Raw genomic sequence first — 16,665 nt, forward strand, 5'->3', positions numbered from 1 at the left:
GTGTGTGTGTGTGTGTGTGTGTGTGTGTGTGTGTGTGTAGGGCCTATGAGGCACAGGGGGAAAGTGAGACACATTCCGTGATTACAATTGTTCCCAACTGGACTGTAATACCCTCAAGAGCAGTTTAATGGAGCAGCTCAACCTTCGGCCTTTCTAGTCACCAGGTTCTGGATTTGACTTGCTTCGTTTTAACCTGAGAAGATGCTCAACTCCTGACCTGCTACATAGGAATAGCAACATTAACCCACACCAGTCTGATGGGGAAGATACATTAAAGTAGATTACTATCTTTGAAACCATGGCCCTCCTCAAACCAAACTCATGGCAGTTGAATCTCTGCTGACTCGTAGTGAGCCTCTAGGACAAAGCCGAACTGCTCCTAGGGGTTTCTGACCCTGTCACTCTTCACAGGGCTAGAAAGCCTCATCCAACCAAGGTTCCCAAATGGTAGCTGGTGCCATTGCCAAAGGCAAAGCACAAGAGTTCCATTGCTCACATTCATTTAGTTCAACATTTATTAATGGCCCTATATTCACTAAAGAGAATATATGACAATCGATCCACTTAATACTAAAGAGTCAAACTCCAGACTCACTGCCATGGGGTTGATGCCAACTCACGTGACCCCACAAAACAGGGTAGCACTGCCCCTGTGAGTTTTTGAGACTGCAACTCTTAATCAGGTTAGAGAGCCTCATCTTTCTCCCTGGGAGCAGCTGATGGTTTCAAACTGCTGACCTCGTGCTTAGCAGCCCAACGTCTAGCCACTACACCACCAGGGCTCCTCTGATACTGAACAAGGAACTATATACAAAGAAAACGGCATCTGATTTCTTACAACCAAACTCATTCTTTAAGATAGGCAATTGTGCCACCCAGCTGGCTTCTTCACCTGTCAGTCTCTGAAACACCGTGATTTTCCCTGAGAATGTGTAAATGCTCAACTATCTCTGCATGTATAATCACAGAAATGATCTATTTCTGCTTTGGAAAAGAATTTACTCTCCCCAAAAAGTAGAATAAAATTTATAGACAAAAAGGCATTCCCTGTTTGCTGCTTTGTACAGACCCGTGTTTCAAATACGTGATGTAAAGAGCATGAGATAAGGTGATGTGGAAACCTCAAAGGATTTACCCTCTTCTGCCAATAATCTAAATGTATCAATAAAATTCAGGCTCTTTACCTGTTTCCTGTGTTCTTCCCCAGCCACTTATGAAACATTTTGTCCTTTGGTTCAAGTTTTGGAAAACATCAAAAGGTAGACAAATGGGTTGAATATAATCATTATACGTCACTGCTTTTTTCAACTGAAAAAGAGCAATGTCATTTACATAAGATTCCAAATTGAAGTCTGGATGGACTATGATTGCGTTGATTTTGATCTTCCTACTGTATGAATAGCTCACATTAATTCTATTCGTTCCAATCACAGCTCTCCATATTACAGGATTTCTGGAAGAGAGTAAATGTTCTTATTAGAGCATATCAACATGTAAGGGTTTAAAATGTGATTACAGACTCACCTCTCAAAAGGATAGATTGGTCAATAAATGGCCTTGGGACAACCAGCTAACCATTTTAGAAGAGAAATAAAATTAGATTCCTGAAATACACTATACATTAAAATAAACTTCAGGTGAATTAGATAACTAAATAGACAATTTTCAAAATATTTACTAAGAGAAAGAGAGCAGAGAATGAGAGTAGTTCTTAGGAATTAAAGCTATGATTTCTGAAGGGAAAGGAAGTATCAAACCCAATGCAGTGGTCAACAAGAGGATGGTAAAAAGCTTGAAGAAATCTATGAATGTGGAATGAAAAGCTTTAATAACTAGCATCTGGTTTCATAAAACTAATTGATTGACTTAGCTAGGTGTGCAAGGCTGGGCTGTCTAGAGACACAAACCAGTGACATTCATCTATGTCCAAGAAAGAACTTTAGATCAAGAAGGTCCCCCAGCCCAGTCCAACTCAAGTCCGTAGGACCAGGGCTAGCTGCAGGCCAATGATGCCAAGAGGTCAACCAGGAAGCAGATTACAGGCCAGTGAGTATAAACTCATGTGGACACAAGGTCCATGGAAAAATCATGTCTGTTCACTCTTACTCTTATACAAAAGGCCACATTCCCAAGGAGCTGTCACCAAGCTACCACTTGATTGACAGGTTAGACTCTGCCCCTAGTTCCACCCCTAAGAGGGCCTCCTTGACATAATAGCTAAGCACCACCTCAGGGCTTCTTTCTCTGGCAGCCTTGTGTGATGAGAGGGCCTTCAGAATAGAAATCAACTTTCCAACAGAGGATCCGTCTCAACCCACCGTAGATTGTATTTAATATGACAGCTACCACTTCAACCTTGATTAAAAAGAACAAGTCTTTCTACCAGTAATTTGTGCTAAAACTGCACACCAACAACTGAAACAAGTAAGTAGTCCAGTAACACGTAGGCCAAGTAAGGAAACTGAGCCTGAGCTCATCCTTCAGGTTGACCTCATGAAGACTATTCTCAAGAACTGTTTCAAACAAGCACATCTTCAGGGGTTTTAAAAAAAATTAAGATATGGGCAAACCACCTTTGGCTAACATCTGCCATCATTAATTCCAGCAAGTGTAAATGAGACTGAGACACTTAGAGCAGCGCTGCTCAGACACTAAATCTGGACACAAGTAATTTGGTTTAGGTTTTATTGCCTGGAATTATCTGTGGCAATTGCTAAGCTTCTACAATGTTCTTAAAAGTACGCTAAGTAATCTCAAAAGTTAGAAAAGGACAAAAGCTATTTTTGTAAGTCCCAGTTCTGCTTTCTTTGTCTAAAATGAAATCACTGCCTTAATCTCCTTTGAAATAACGATGCTTCTTTGCTGGTCCATTTATTTACTTATTTCGAAAAGAATCCCTTTGGTCCTACTCCTCACTTACCAACAATCTCGGGGTCCAACATTTCACATTTAGAATATTAGTAGGAAATCTGCCATCCAGAGGCTTGCAGCCTGGTGACACACGCTGCCCAAGCCCTACGCTATCGAAGTCTCCCATGGAGCCCATTCGGACCAGAGAGACCCTAGCACACGGGGAGAACCGCCCTGTGGGTTTCCAAGAGCGTGTGCAGTCTTTGCTCCGAAGAGTGGCTGGTGCTTTCCACTGCTGAGCTTGCAGTTCACAGCCCACTCAAAATACCCAACGAAACAGGCACAAATGGTAATCCTGGACCACTGTGAGCTTCCAATGAGATGAGAAAGAATTGGATCAAATACCTGCTGGAAGAGGAGACAGCAGAAAAACAATGACAGAGGAGAGAGTCAGTGTGGTGCCTCGCACCGCTTTCTGCCATTCTGAGACACAGAAGGCGTCAAACAAGGGTGACACGAAGCCAACTTCATGATCTACCTATTGGCACAGAGATACAGAGGGGACAGATGCAGAGTGAAACAAGGTCACCCGCACCCCCACTTGCACAGGGGGATCCCCTGAGGATCTCTGAGGCTGCCATTCTTTATGGGAGCAGAAAGCCTCATCTTTCTCCCGCAGAGCAGCTGGTGGGTTTGACCTGATGATCTTGTCATTGACAACCTGACACATACCCACTACGCCATCAGGGATCACCTATTAAATGAGAATTTATAACAACCAGGCCAAGCTTACAAGAACTAACGGGAGTCCTTTTGACAGAGAACCAACATCAGACAACCACCTGGTATTCAGAAGCATGACAACACCGCCAGGTAACCCAGTTACAAAAAGAATTCTCCAAAATAGAATAAGCTTACAAAACTGAAAATAAAGAACCATGTGATTTGTCAATCTATAAATGATGACAACTACAAAGCCAAAAAGAAAACAGACTAGAGAGGAAGTCAGCCAATCTGAAACTGGAACAGACGGTTTGAAACATGTTGTAAAGCTCTGTCAAGTCAGCTCCAACTCATAGCTGCACACAGGATGGAATGCTGCCCGGTGCTCTGCCAGTCTCACAAAGGTCGTTAGAGCTGAGACAATGATTGCAGCCACTTGGTCATATTCCGCCTCCTTGAGGGTCTTCGATTTTTCACTGAACTTGTACTTTACCAAGTATGATGTTCAACTCCAGGGTTTTGTCCCTACTGTAACATGTCCAAAGTATGTGAGATGAAATTTCTAAGGAGCATTCTGTTCGTTCATCTTCCAAGACAGATTTTGTTTGTTCTTCTGGCTATCCATAGTACTTTCAATATTCTTCCCCAGCACCATACTTCAAATGCATCTTCTTCCATATTTCTGACTCATTGCCCAAATTTTCCAGGCATCTGAGGTGATGCAAAGTACAATGGCTTGGTTCAAATGCACCTTAGTCCTCCAAGTGACAGCCATGCTCTTCCGCCCTTTAAAGAGACCTTGTTGGGCATCAGACTGGCCCAAGGCTATCCTATGTTCTTTGATTTCTTCTCTGCTGCTTTCATGAGCACGGATGGTGGATCCAAAGTAAATAAAATCCTTGGTAGCTTTGATATCTTCTCAGTTTATCATAATTTTGCTTTTTATTCCAGTTGAGAGGATTTCTGTTTTGTGTTGAGTTTTAATCTGTACTGAAGGCTGTCATCTTTGATCTTCATCAGTAAGTACTTCAAGCTGTCTTGGTTGTCAGCAAGCACAAGCGTGTAATATACACATTTCAAGTTGCTAATGAGCCTTCTTCAAACCCTGATGCTGTCAGTTTCTTGGATGATTGGTTCTGCATGCAGGTTGAATAAATTTGGTGAAAGGATACAAAGATGACAGAAACCTTTGCTGATTTTAAACCAGGCAGTATACTCTTGCTCTGGTCTAATGACTGCACAAGTTCATGCACAAGTTGCATGTGTACACAATGAAGTGTTTTAGAATTCCCATTCTTCTCAGTGCTATCCATAGTTTGTCATGATCCACACAGATGAGTGCTTTTGCATAGTTGATAAAATGCAAATCAACGTCCTTTTAGTTTTCTCTGCTTTCAGCCAAGATCCATCCAACATCAAAAATGATACCCTTTGTCCCAACTCCTCTTCTAAATCCACCTTGAGTTTCTGCCAATCCCCTGTTGTGTACTACTTTAGCCATTTTTAAATTATCTTCAGCATAATTTTACTTACATTTGATATTAATGATATTTTTCAAAAAATGTTCATCTTCGTAGGTCCCCTTCTTTGGAATGGGTATGAGTCTGTTCCTATCTGTTGGCCGAGGAGCTATCATTCCAATTTCTTGGCATAGATGAGTGAGTGCTTCCAGGGCTTCATCGGCTGGTTGAAACATTTCAATTGCTGTTCCATCTGTTCCTGGAGCCTTATTTTCAAAATTGCCTTCAGTGTAGCTTGGACTTCTTTCTTCAATACTGTATTAGTCTAGGTACTTTAGAGAAACAAATCCACAGCAACTCATGTATAAGAGAGTTTTATGTAAAGAAAGTGTGCATCACGAAAAACATCCCAAGCCAATGCTGCCCAAGCCCACAAGTTCAACATTAAACCATTAACCCAACAGTCCACAAAGTCCTCCACCTCACAAAACAGAGGCAATGATGCTGACTGCAGGAGGAAAGCTGAATCCGTGAATGAATAAGCATCTCAGCACTAGCAGGGGTCTCCACACGACTGCTCCAGCACCCAGGGCTGCATCGGGATAGGTCCATGGGGCTTCTCCTTGGGGATGTCTTGTAGGAAGTCAATCTTGCAAGCTGAAGCAGGGAACTGCTAAGGCAGCTGCACCCTGGTGCGACCATCACAGAGCAAGAGACCTGAGAAATAGAAAGGCGAGGCTCACCACCCATTTATCCCTCCGCCTTTCAATTAGCCCCACATGTGATTATCGGCCAGGTTGACACAATTAACTAACTCAAATACAATCAATCTTGATCAAATGCTACCTCTTGAAATGGCTGAACATTGTCCAGAGTTCTCGGTGGTAATGATTCAACTTGGCAATTTTGTAATGATATGCTAATTCTCCATTTTGTTTTCTTGTGTGGTCACCCTTCATTTTCGCATAATGCCAATTTTAACATAACCACATGATCTTTGGAATCCAAGCATGTCCCTATATGAGGAGTGGATATTTAATAAACACTAACAGTTGTAGTTCATCTTCTATTTCTTTCTGTTCTTGTTTCATTTCTCACTTTTCACATTGCTTATTTTTCACGTTTTCCAAATTTTGGAAAAGTATGACTCTTCTCAGAGGTGAAAAGATAACTATCAGAAGTTTTGATGAACTTCTCCTTCTATGTTGAATTATATAATTGTGTCTTCTTTTTTTCTTGGTTAGTTTTAACTAGAGGTTTATCTATGCTACTGATCTTTTTTTTTATTTTTTTATTTTTGCTACTGATCTTACCAAAGAAACAGCTTTTGGTTTTGTTTCATTTCTCTATTGCTTTCCTGTTTTAATGTAATTTATTTCTATGTTGCTCTCTCTCTAGTTTTCTAAGGTGGATGCTCAGATGAATAATTTTGGATTTTCACTTTTGGAATATATGCCTTGATTGCTATACATTTCATTCTAAGCATTTATTTCACTACAATCCACAAATTTTTGATAAGTTGGATTTTCATTTACTTAAAAAAACTCAAATTTTCTGCCTGAGATTTATGACCCTTTTGTTATTTAAAAGTGCGCTTTAAAAAAAAATTTTTTTTTTAGAAGTGTGTTTTCTTATCTCCAATACCATATTTTAGAATTCTCTAGATATCTTTCTGGTGCTGATTCATAGTTTATTCCTTTGTGGTCTGAGAGCATAGTGCGTCTGGTTTCCATTCTTTCAAGCTGGTTGAGGTGTGCTTTGTAGTCAGATGATGTATTTTGGTGGATGTTTCCTTGAGGAGGATGTGTGTCTGCTGTTGGAATATCCTACGAATGTCAATTATATCCAGTTGGTAGATGGTGCTGTCCACTTTAGTGATATCCTTACTGGGTTTCTGTGTGCTGGATCTGTCCAGGGCTAGTAAAGGTATGGTAAAGCCCCAGCTCTAGTAGTGGGTTTTATCTCTTTCTCCTTGCAGTTCCGTGAGCTGTTGCTCTGTAGCAATGCAGAAATGCTGATGCTCTGTAGTTCAATGCAGACTCATTAAGGATTGTAATATCTTCTCAGGGAGTTCCTTAGTGGTGCAAATGGTTCATGTGCTTGGCTGATAACCAAAAGGTTTAAAGTCCACATCGTCCTAAAGCCATCTCAGCAAAAGACCTACCAATCTACTTCTGGAAAGCACTAGCCGCTGCAACCTCGCCGCACTGGGTGGCCAGGAGTTGGAGTTGAGCCGATGACATTAAGTCTTCTTGGAGAAGTGAACTCCTTCGTGATTGTGGGATGCCCCTCTTTCTCCCTGGTCATTTTCTTTATGATTAATTTTTTTTATTAACTTCAATTTTTCAATGTAATCATTTTTAAAGATGAATTTTCTGGACTTTCCTGAGTGCTCGAAATACATCCTTAATAAAAGGCAATAAAGTCTTGTAGAGATTGGGGGGAAATGAGAAACTAATAACAATGAGTGCAAGCAGGAACAAATGTTCTAGAACTGATTGTAGTGATGATTGTACAACTCTTTTTAACATGACCAAACTACTGAAGTGTATGACATGTGGATTATATGTCAATGAAACTTAAAAAAAAAAACTTATAGAGAAAATAATATTTACAGAAATAAGGAGAGCCATTTTATAGTGATAGAGTTGATTCATGAAGAGCACACAGCAGTAATAAAGATGTATAAGCCTATGAACATGATAGTGAGACAAGAGGAAAGTAAAAGGAAACAGAGGAAAGAAATAGGAGGCAAAGGACATTTATAGAGGTCTAAATATAGGCATTTACATATGTAAATATATTAATATATAATTATAGGGACATAGATCTACGTACATATATTTATAGGCTAAGTATAAGGTTGCAGACAGATATTGGGCCTCTACTCAAGTCCTCCCTCAATGCAAGAACACTTTGTTCTAATAACCTGGCATTCCCTGATGCTCACTTCCCAACACGATCACTGAAGACAAAATGGGTGAATCAGCTAATGTGGTGAAGAAACCTGATGGTGCCCAGCTATTACAAGATATAGCACCTGGAGTCTTAAAGGCTTGAAGTTAAACAAGTGGCCATCTAGCAAGGAAGCAACAAAGCCCACAAGGAGGAAGCACACCAACCCGTGTGATCACAAGATGTCAACAGGATCAGGCATCAGGCATCAGAAGACTCAAATCAAACAACCGTTTTTATGTGAATAAGGGGGTTCAAAATAGAGACACAAAGCCCATCTATAGACAATTGGAAATCCCCTCACAGAAGAGCCACAAGGAATGGATGAGCCAGCCACAGTGCAGAATAGCACTGACAAAACACACAGCATTCCTCTAGTTTTTTAATGTTTCCCCCACTAAAATGACCCCAGTTCTATCTTACAAAGCTGGCTAGACCAGAGCATGTACACTGGTACAGATAAGAGCTCTCGACACATGGAATCCAGTACAGATAAACACCTCAGGTACAATAATGGGAGTAGCGATACCATGTGGGTATGAGGGAGGTGGCAGGGAGAAGGGGGAGAAAGTGGGAACCAATTGCAATGATCTACGTACAACATGCCCCCACCAGGGGGATGATCAATAGAAACGTTGTTGAAGGGAGACAGCGGACAGTGTAAGATATGAAAATAATAATAATTTATAAATTATGAAGGATTCATGAGGGTGGGAGGGTGGGAGGATGGGGAAAGGAAGGGAATAAAGAGGAGCTGATACCAAGGGCTCAAGTAGAAAGAAAATCTTTGGGAAATGATGATGGAAACATATGTACAAATGTGCTTGAAACAATTGAAGCATGGATTGTTATAAGAGCTGTAAGCCTGGTCCCTTCGGCCCTTCATGGTCACACATGTTGGTGTGCTGCTTCCATGTGGGCTTTGTTGCTTCTGGGCTAGATGGCTGCTTGTTTACTTTCAAGCCTTTAAGTCTCCAGACGCTATAGGTCTGGATAGCCGGGCACCATCAGCCTTCTTCACCACACTTACTTATGCACACATTCATCTTCAGCGTTTATGTGGGGAAGGTGATCACACAATGATGGTTTTTGTTCTTTGGTGTCTGCTACCTGATCCCTTCAACACCTCGTGTTCACACAGGCTCGTGTGCTTCTTCTCTGTGGGCTTTGTTGTTTCTGAGCTAGATGGCCGCTTGTTTGCCTTCAAGCCTTTAAGACCCCAGACACTATATCTTTTGATAGCCAGGCACAATCAGCTTTCTTCACCACATTTTCATCGTCAATGATGGTGGCACATGATGGAGATCCAATGTCCATCTGTAGACAACTGGACATACCTTGCAGAGGGGTAGTGGGGAGGAGATGAGTCACTTAGGGTTCAGTATAGCAATAATGAAACCCACAACCTTCCTGTAGTTCTTAAACACTTCCTCCGCCCAACTACCATGACCCCAATTCTGCCTTGCAAACCTGGTTAGACCAGAGGATGCACAGCGGTACAGATGTGAACTGGAAACGCAGAGAATCTAGGACAGATGAACCCCTCAGGACCAGGGGTGACATTGGTGATACCAGGAGGGAAGGGGGGGTGGTAGAAAGGGGGAATTGATCACAGGGATCTACATATAACCTCCTCTCTCGGGGATGGGCAGCAGAGGGGTGGGTGAAGAGAGACATCGGGCAGTGTAAGATAAGATATAATTATTTATAAATTATTAAGGGTTCAGGGGGAAGGGGGGAGGAAAGGGGAGGGGAAAAAAGGAAAATGAGCTGATTCCGGGAACCCAAGAGGAAAGCAAATTTTGGTGATGAGGGCAACAAATGTATAGGTGTGCTTTACACAATTGATCTATGTATTGTGATGAATTGTATGAGCCCCAATAAAACGATTAAAAAAAACAGCTGTAAGAGCCCCCAATAAAATGATTTTTTTTAATTTTAAAAAATTGAACCCTATGAGGTTCTGTAAGTCCTATGGGGTTACTGTGAGTCAGAATCAACTCAATGGCAGTAAATGCTGATTTAGTAGCAATATTTTTTTATGTTCCAACTTATATCATAATCAAGTGCCATTTATTCAATAAATACAAGGTTTGCTTAACATTCGAAAATTAATCAATTTATTTTACCATATTAATATACTGAAATAGTGCTGCAGAGTAAGATTCTAACTCTGTTAGGGGTTAAAATTCTGTAAGTGGATTAGAGCTATACTACTCAAAATCAATTAATCTTATTTTGATTTTGATTACTGCAATATAATCAAGTATATTGTATATGACATATAAAATGTTTCACCCCTACCACAAATGACTATGAAAAGAACTATGCATACTGACAAAACTATCTTTTCAAATGGAGTAAACGTCACATCCTAGAGGGACCTATGTTAGTAACGTCTACTTGTTCTTCTTCATTTGGTCAGCTCAAACCCACCCCCGAAAAGAAAACGTTTAATATCTCCTGGCTGAAGAAAGAGTACCCCTTTGTGAGGTCTAAGACCAGAGAGATCATTGCTGCTGTAGCCACAACAATGGCTTACGCATAGCATCGATGGTGAGGAGGGCACCAAACCAAGCACTGCTTCACTGTGAGTCTGGACCCACTAGATGCTACCCTACAAGTCAGAACACTGGCCAGCAGTACGCCCTGAAGATGAGATGCTAGGCTAATGCAAACTGAAAAGGGTACATCTCCCCTAAGAATGGTCAAAGAATTTTGATGGAAATCCTTGATCACAATAAAAGGAAAGAGCGCCCTAAAATTTAAATGTCTTGGACAGCTGCCTCAGGACCTACATTTAAACCTCATTTTACAAAGGCTTGTCAATAATTTGGCCCATGTTAGCTGATAGGTGCTGAGTGGATTTTTCAAATTGCAATATACTGAATGTGGCGACCAAAGTGTAAAGGAAAGACTGACTCCGTCAAAGCTTATGTTAGTGACGTTTGGTCATTTTCACTACAATCAACAGTCAGTCTGGAGTAATATCAAGCATTATCAACAGAGAACATTTGGAATATTAATGATAATGCTCAAGAATTTCAACATTCTGTTGGATCACCTATCTTTGGACTAGGCTGAAATATGGATCTCTTCCAGTCTCACGGAGTAGCTATAGTTTAAAATGTAGTAGTAACGTCCCGAGTAAAACCCATGACCTTGAGTAGAGTCTGTGAGTTCCATGTGGTCATCACAGTGAATCATCGAACCCAGCTGAGAAGTAGAGTGCTGTGGGACGGCCTCTGGAAAGGGAAGATGCGGTGTGGGGGGTGGGTGTGGGGAATTGAGGTTGAAGGAAATCCTGGGTCTGGAGGAGACTCCAGTTGTTCAAGATTATGGGTTTTACTGGGGACGTTAATAGTTTCCAATTCAAGGTCAGAAATGCACAGAATACAGCTCTTTGGACAGAACAGCTTCTTTGCTGCTGTGCTCCCAGACAGGCCTCTATCTGGGCTTTGGCTCCTTGGCCTTACCCCTCCCTTGTTCCAGCAATTTTACAAAGCTCTTTTGGCACAGAGAAATACCCAAAGAGCACTCCACTCCACCATAGCCTCTGCTCAAAAGCACCCAGTAGTAGCTCAACAAACCTTCCCTGGTGAAGGGCCTAAAGGCACCCCACTCTGCAAGTGAGCCTCCTGTTTGAAGGCCCTCAGTTTTACTTGCTCCGTGGACTGGGAAGCTCAGCACTGTGCCTCATGCTCTAGCTCGGCTGCTGCTGCTCTGCCACACTTCTGGGGTCACAGCTTTCTCTCTCCTGGATCTAGGAGGTTCACTGTGCAGGGATCACAGGATCCAAAAGACCTGCTCCACCTTTGGCTCTTCTCTCTTGGCAGTGAGATCCTCCTCCTTGCGTCTGATACAGCTCACTTAACATCCACCAGGATGACAAAAGTGACCACTGCCCTCATTAGATTTCACCATTAATGGCTGTTAACAATCACTTGCAATTGAATCACATAATTGTATCAGTATCTTCCCCCATCTTTTCTCCGTCAGAAGGTAGTTTGGAGGGAATTACAAAGACTATGGCTAGAAAAGTCATATTACATCACTCATGGGACTACATTATCCCATCTCCATTTAATAGGTTTTGGCCTTTTGTCACAGATCAGTTGTCCATAGCTGGATAGATTTACTTCTGGCTTCTCCATTCCGATCCATTGGGCCGTGTCTGTTGCTCTACCAGCATCGGGCGATTCTCATTCCTGTGGCTGTCTAGGATGCTTTCCAATCAGGAAGTAGAAGGCTTTTTCACTTTGTTCTTCTTGAGACGTGCTTGGCTAATTTGGGATCTCTTTCCTTTCCATATAAAGTTTTCCATCTACTTAAATTTTGGGCTTTGAAATATTAATGATACTGCTCAAGAATTTCATCATTCTGTTGGATCACCTATCTTTGGACTAGGCCCAAATATGGATCTCTTTATAATGTAGAGTGCGATGGTGAGTATTGACATTATCACAAGATTAAGTGCATGGAAATCAACACCCACTGATATTTGATCAATGAGAGAGAAGAACAAGAGGAGCCAAAATGGACATTCTTCTCCCTACTACAGGCTGTTCAACAGCATGGTGGCCTACCTGAGACATTTCTCATACGAGGAGCGAGCTCTGTGTTTTTGTGAAGCTGTGGTTAGCCCAATAATGGACCACCTTGTAGCCTGTCTTTCCTTTTATCTTCTATAACCCTTCATCCACGCAAAATCTTCTATTTTATCTTCTATAACCCTTCATCCACGCGATGCATAAAGTTCTCAGTGGCTACTCCCTCCAAAATGGGCCGCCAATTCCTTCTTCGTAGCCTGTTCTTAGTCTGAAAGCCCTACTGAAACCTATTTACTTCGGGTGATCCTACTGGCATCTGACATCCCAGTAGCCAGTGTCAATGAGATGGATTAACACAATGGCAGCAACAGTATGCTTAAGCACAGGAACACTTGTGAGGATGGCACAGAACTGGGCAGTGTATCATTCTGTTGTGCGTAAGGTAGCTATGGGTTGGAACCAATTCAAGAGCACCTGTGATAGTTAGGAGGGGGATGGTGTGCCAACCTGGCTCCCATAGGAACATATGGGCAGAGTATAGCCTGTCAATCAGGTCACAGCTTGATTGGAGGGCAACTGGGCTAAATGGCTCTTTGAGGGCGGCCTCTTCTTTCTCCCTGGAGGCAGCCACACACTCTCTCTCTCTGCTTTTACCTTCCTGCTATTGAGTCACTCAGAGACCTGCCTGAGCCTTGGAGATGCGTCCACAGCCATTGGATCCATAAGACTTGGCACCCACCGGCCGGTGATCTTCCTGCACAACCACATTGCTTGTGGTTGCCTGAGTCTAAGAGTGATTTATGGACTAGTATTGGATTTATGGACTAGTATCGGACTTATGGACTTGATTTGGACTGGGCTGGGATATTGTTTTGATATCCAATTACTCCTTAATAGAAAGCTCTTTCTTACACATATATGAGTGTCCCTGGATTTGTTTCCCTAGTCAACCCGGCCTAACACAGCACCTAACAAAAACAACAGGAACATCCCCTCATCCTCGATGCCGTCAGATGGCATTCTCCAGTAAGTTTTATTGCATAGACTTTCTCTCAGATTCTGTTTTCTAAAGGACTGAAGCTAAGGGACATAAAGAGTATAGCTTACCTGCTCCAATGGAAGAGTTGAGTAGTTACAACAGGGACCCTTATGGGCTACAACGTCCAAAACATTTCATCTGAAATATACTACTGAACTGAAATAAACTTGTTCTCTACCAGGTCAAAATATCCCCTAAGGGAACATAACAGAAGTTGCGTTTTGAATACATACCTGGAGTCTTTAATGCAGTGGGCAGCTGTGAGGACCCACCTCTCTTTCACTAAGCTTCCTCCACATATATGAATGAGAATACTGCCAGACTGGACTTGCAGGCTCACTATCCACGGCCATGCACCAGCTTGCGCTTCTGTGCCCCCTATAATCCGAGAACCTTTTAACACATCCACCAACGGGGCCGTTCCACAATCTAAAAATAAAAGTGATGCGGCTATATTACATGTTACTTCTTAATCTGAGCATACTAATATAATCCTTTAAATTCCTAATTAAAAAAAAAACTGGATACCCAATGCATACCCATAGTTTGAAAGATTTTTAAAAGAACATTTAAAAAAAGAAGAAGCACATTAAGACATGAGAAGTAACTCTTGGTCTCTCTGTGTCTGGAGTAAAAGAGAAAGAAGGAAACCAGAGAGTCAGAGAAGAAACGAGTCGACAAGAACCAGGAGCTCATCTACGCAGAGACCAGAAGAACTAGCTGTGGCCCATTGTCATCGCGACCACAGTAGATGGGTCTAGATAGAATGAGAGCAAAATGTAGAACCAAACTCAAATTCTTAAAACGTCCGGGCTTGCAAGACTAGTCCAGACAGGAGGGTTACTAAAGCTTTCATCCTGAGCTACTCTAGAACTCTTTAGCCAAAATTACTGCATAAGGTCACACTTTAGCTAAGGAAGGGATGGGCTTGATCCTGAGCAACAGTATCCATGAATATTGTGCTCCTTTACGAAGTCATCTATAGGAGATCAAACAAGCAACACTGATTCGAAAGCAAAGAGACCACAGGAGGCATGAAAATCAGATGACTGGCAATGGAATGGAAATCAGGAGAAAGCTGACATGCTGGCAAACCTTAATCAATGTCACTAAACAAACAGAGAAAAAACTGCTCAGTGGGAATCAAATGTGCTGTGTAATCTTTCACCAAAATCAAGAAAAAGTTCATTGCTTAATAAGCACTATTAAGACAAAGATGAGTTAATTATTTGCAAATAGACAAGAATCTCGCACAATTCATTAATTTAAAAACTCTAGTCACCAAAATTAGAGTCTGAAAATGAGGTCAATTTCATTGGCCTGGTATCACCTTAAGGTGATTGGCATCTGAGGCTGGTAAAGCAAGTTCGTCCCCGTGCTATTTAATTGGGGGGCATTTAATTTCTTAATTGTAGCGTGAAATGGCTGCTAATAGTTCTTTTTTTTTTTTTTAGTCATTTTACTGGGGGCTCTTATAACAGTCCATACGTCCATTGTGTCAAGTACATTTGTACATATGTTGCCATCATCCTTTTCAAAACATTTTCTTTCTACTTCAGCCCTTGCTATCAGCTCCGCATTGTTTTCCTCCACCCCCCACCCTCCCTCCCTCATGACCCCTTGATAATTTATAAATTATTATTTTCATATCTTATACCCACCGCTGCCTCCCTTCACCCATGTTTCTGTGGTTCATCCTCCTTGAGGGAATGATACGTGGATCACTGTGATGGTTCCCCCCTTTCTCCCATTATTGTTCCTGACTCCCCGTGTCCAGAGCTCCTATCTGTGCCAGTGTACATGACTCGTTTTCTCAGTGGGAAGAATAAACCTCAAACCGTTTTGAGCAGCCAACGTGGGTAGCGTGGAACAGAAGCACAGCTGCAGGCAGTTTGGCAGCGTTGCTGCTCTGTCCCAAGGAGCCCCTGGCTCGGGGCTGGGGAGCCCACCAAGGGCGGTGGGCCACGGGGACTCAGAACCGGCTCGGTGCCAGCGGACTGGGGCAGTTGGGTCTGGTGTGATTTTGGCTTGTGGTTAGAGGATTTGCCTAGAAACGGCTTAGAGGAGGCTGGGACCACAACCTCGATCAAAGTGGGAAAAAGACAAAGGACATCAGTCTCTGCAGACCCTCCCCTGCGAGCCCGACCCTCCCCCGGCCCGCAAGTACCCTTTTCCTGATGCTCAGTGGCCTCCAGGCGCCTGGCCTCGGCCCCCAGCAGGCCAGCGGCCAGCGCACCCCAGAAGCCGAGCCCCCCCCTCCTCCGCTCGGGTGGGTGGTGCTCCGAGGACCAGAGGGAGCGCCCCAGGACCAGCAGCAGGATGCTCAGGAGGCCCGGGCCCATTTTAGAACCCCCCAGTGGGCAAGATGGCGTCGGGTATGTCCGGCACCCGCTTCCCCACTCCCCACCCACCTCTAAGCCTGCCCAGGCGCAGGGCCTATGGGGCTGACCAGAGGGGGGCCACCGGCGTGGGGCGTGGGGCTCGAGGTACTTGCTGCAGGTGAGCCGTGGGAAGTGGGTGCTAGTTGGGGGGCGGGGGAGGGTTTGAGAAACAGGTGAATCATGGGAGGTGGGCAGCAAAGCGGGGGTGAAAGGGGAGGTTCACCCCAAGGCCGGTGGGTGGGCTCGTGGATGAGACCCACGACAAGGGGCAAGTGAGCCCTGCGAGGGTGCAGGGCCAATGGCGCTGCCCGGACACCACAAGCCTTCCAGAATCCTCCCAGGCAAATGAACTTTGAATTCAGCAGGGCCAAGGGTGTGCTCCTGGACGCATCAACTGGGAGGACACTGCAACGTGCAGGCACCACTAGGGGAGTGCAGACACGGAAACTTCCCGAGGACAGACGCGCACCAATGGGGAGGTGGGGATTTGAGACACTCACACTCCGTGAAAGAGAAATTAAGAGGTTTTTTTTGGAAAGTCCAGAAATTGACCCAGAATGTGGTCAAATTCACACAGTTAAAATGACTGCTTCACTAGACAAAAGGGGAAATTTTAATTATTCTTTTCTGTACAGAGCAGGAACAAACGTTATGATATCAGAATTGATAAATCAGGAGAGAGACAAAAATGGGATTATTTTAGTAGT

At 43.1% G+C, this 16,665-nt stretch overlaps 1 protein-coding gene across 1 annotated transcript in view; it reads right to left on the reverse strand.

Moving 5' to 3' along the window:
* TMPRSS12 (transmembrane serine protease 12) overlaps positions 1 to 15,919 on the reverse strand; it is a 22,841-nt gene extending 6,922 nt beyond the window's left edge. The window contains exons 1-3 of the mRNA XM_013006916.2: positions 15,745 to 15,919; positions 13,811 to 14,006; positions 1,185 to 1,453 (exon numbers count right to left, since the gene is read on the reverse strand). Of these exons, the coding sequence (XP_012862370.1) occupies positions 1,185 to 1,453; positions 13,811 to 14,006; positions 15,745 to 15,919 (640 nt within the window). The remainder of the gene's footprint in view (positions 1 to 1,184; positions 1,454 to 13,810; positions 14,007 to 15,744) is intronic.
* Between the last annotated feature and the right edge of the window lie 746 nt (positions 15,920 to 16,665).

The sequence above is a fragment of the Echinops telfairi genome, unplaced genomic scaffold (genome assembly GCF_000313985.2).
Source record: "Echinops telfairi isolate 266 unplaced genomic scaffold, ASM31398v2 ScPeMD7_12;HRSCAF=54, whole genome shotgun sequence".
NCBI lineage: Eukaryota > Metazoa > Chordata > Mammalia > Afrosoricida > Tenrecidae > Echinops > Echinops telfairi.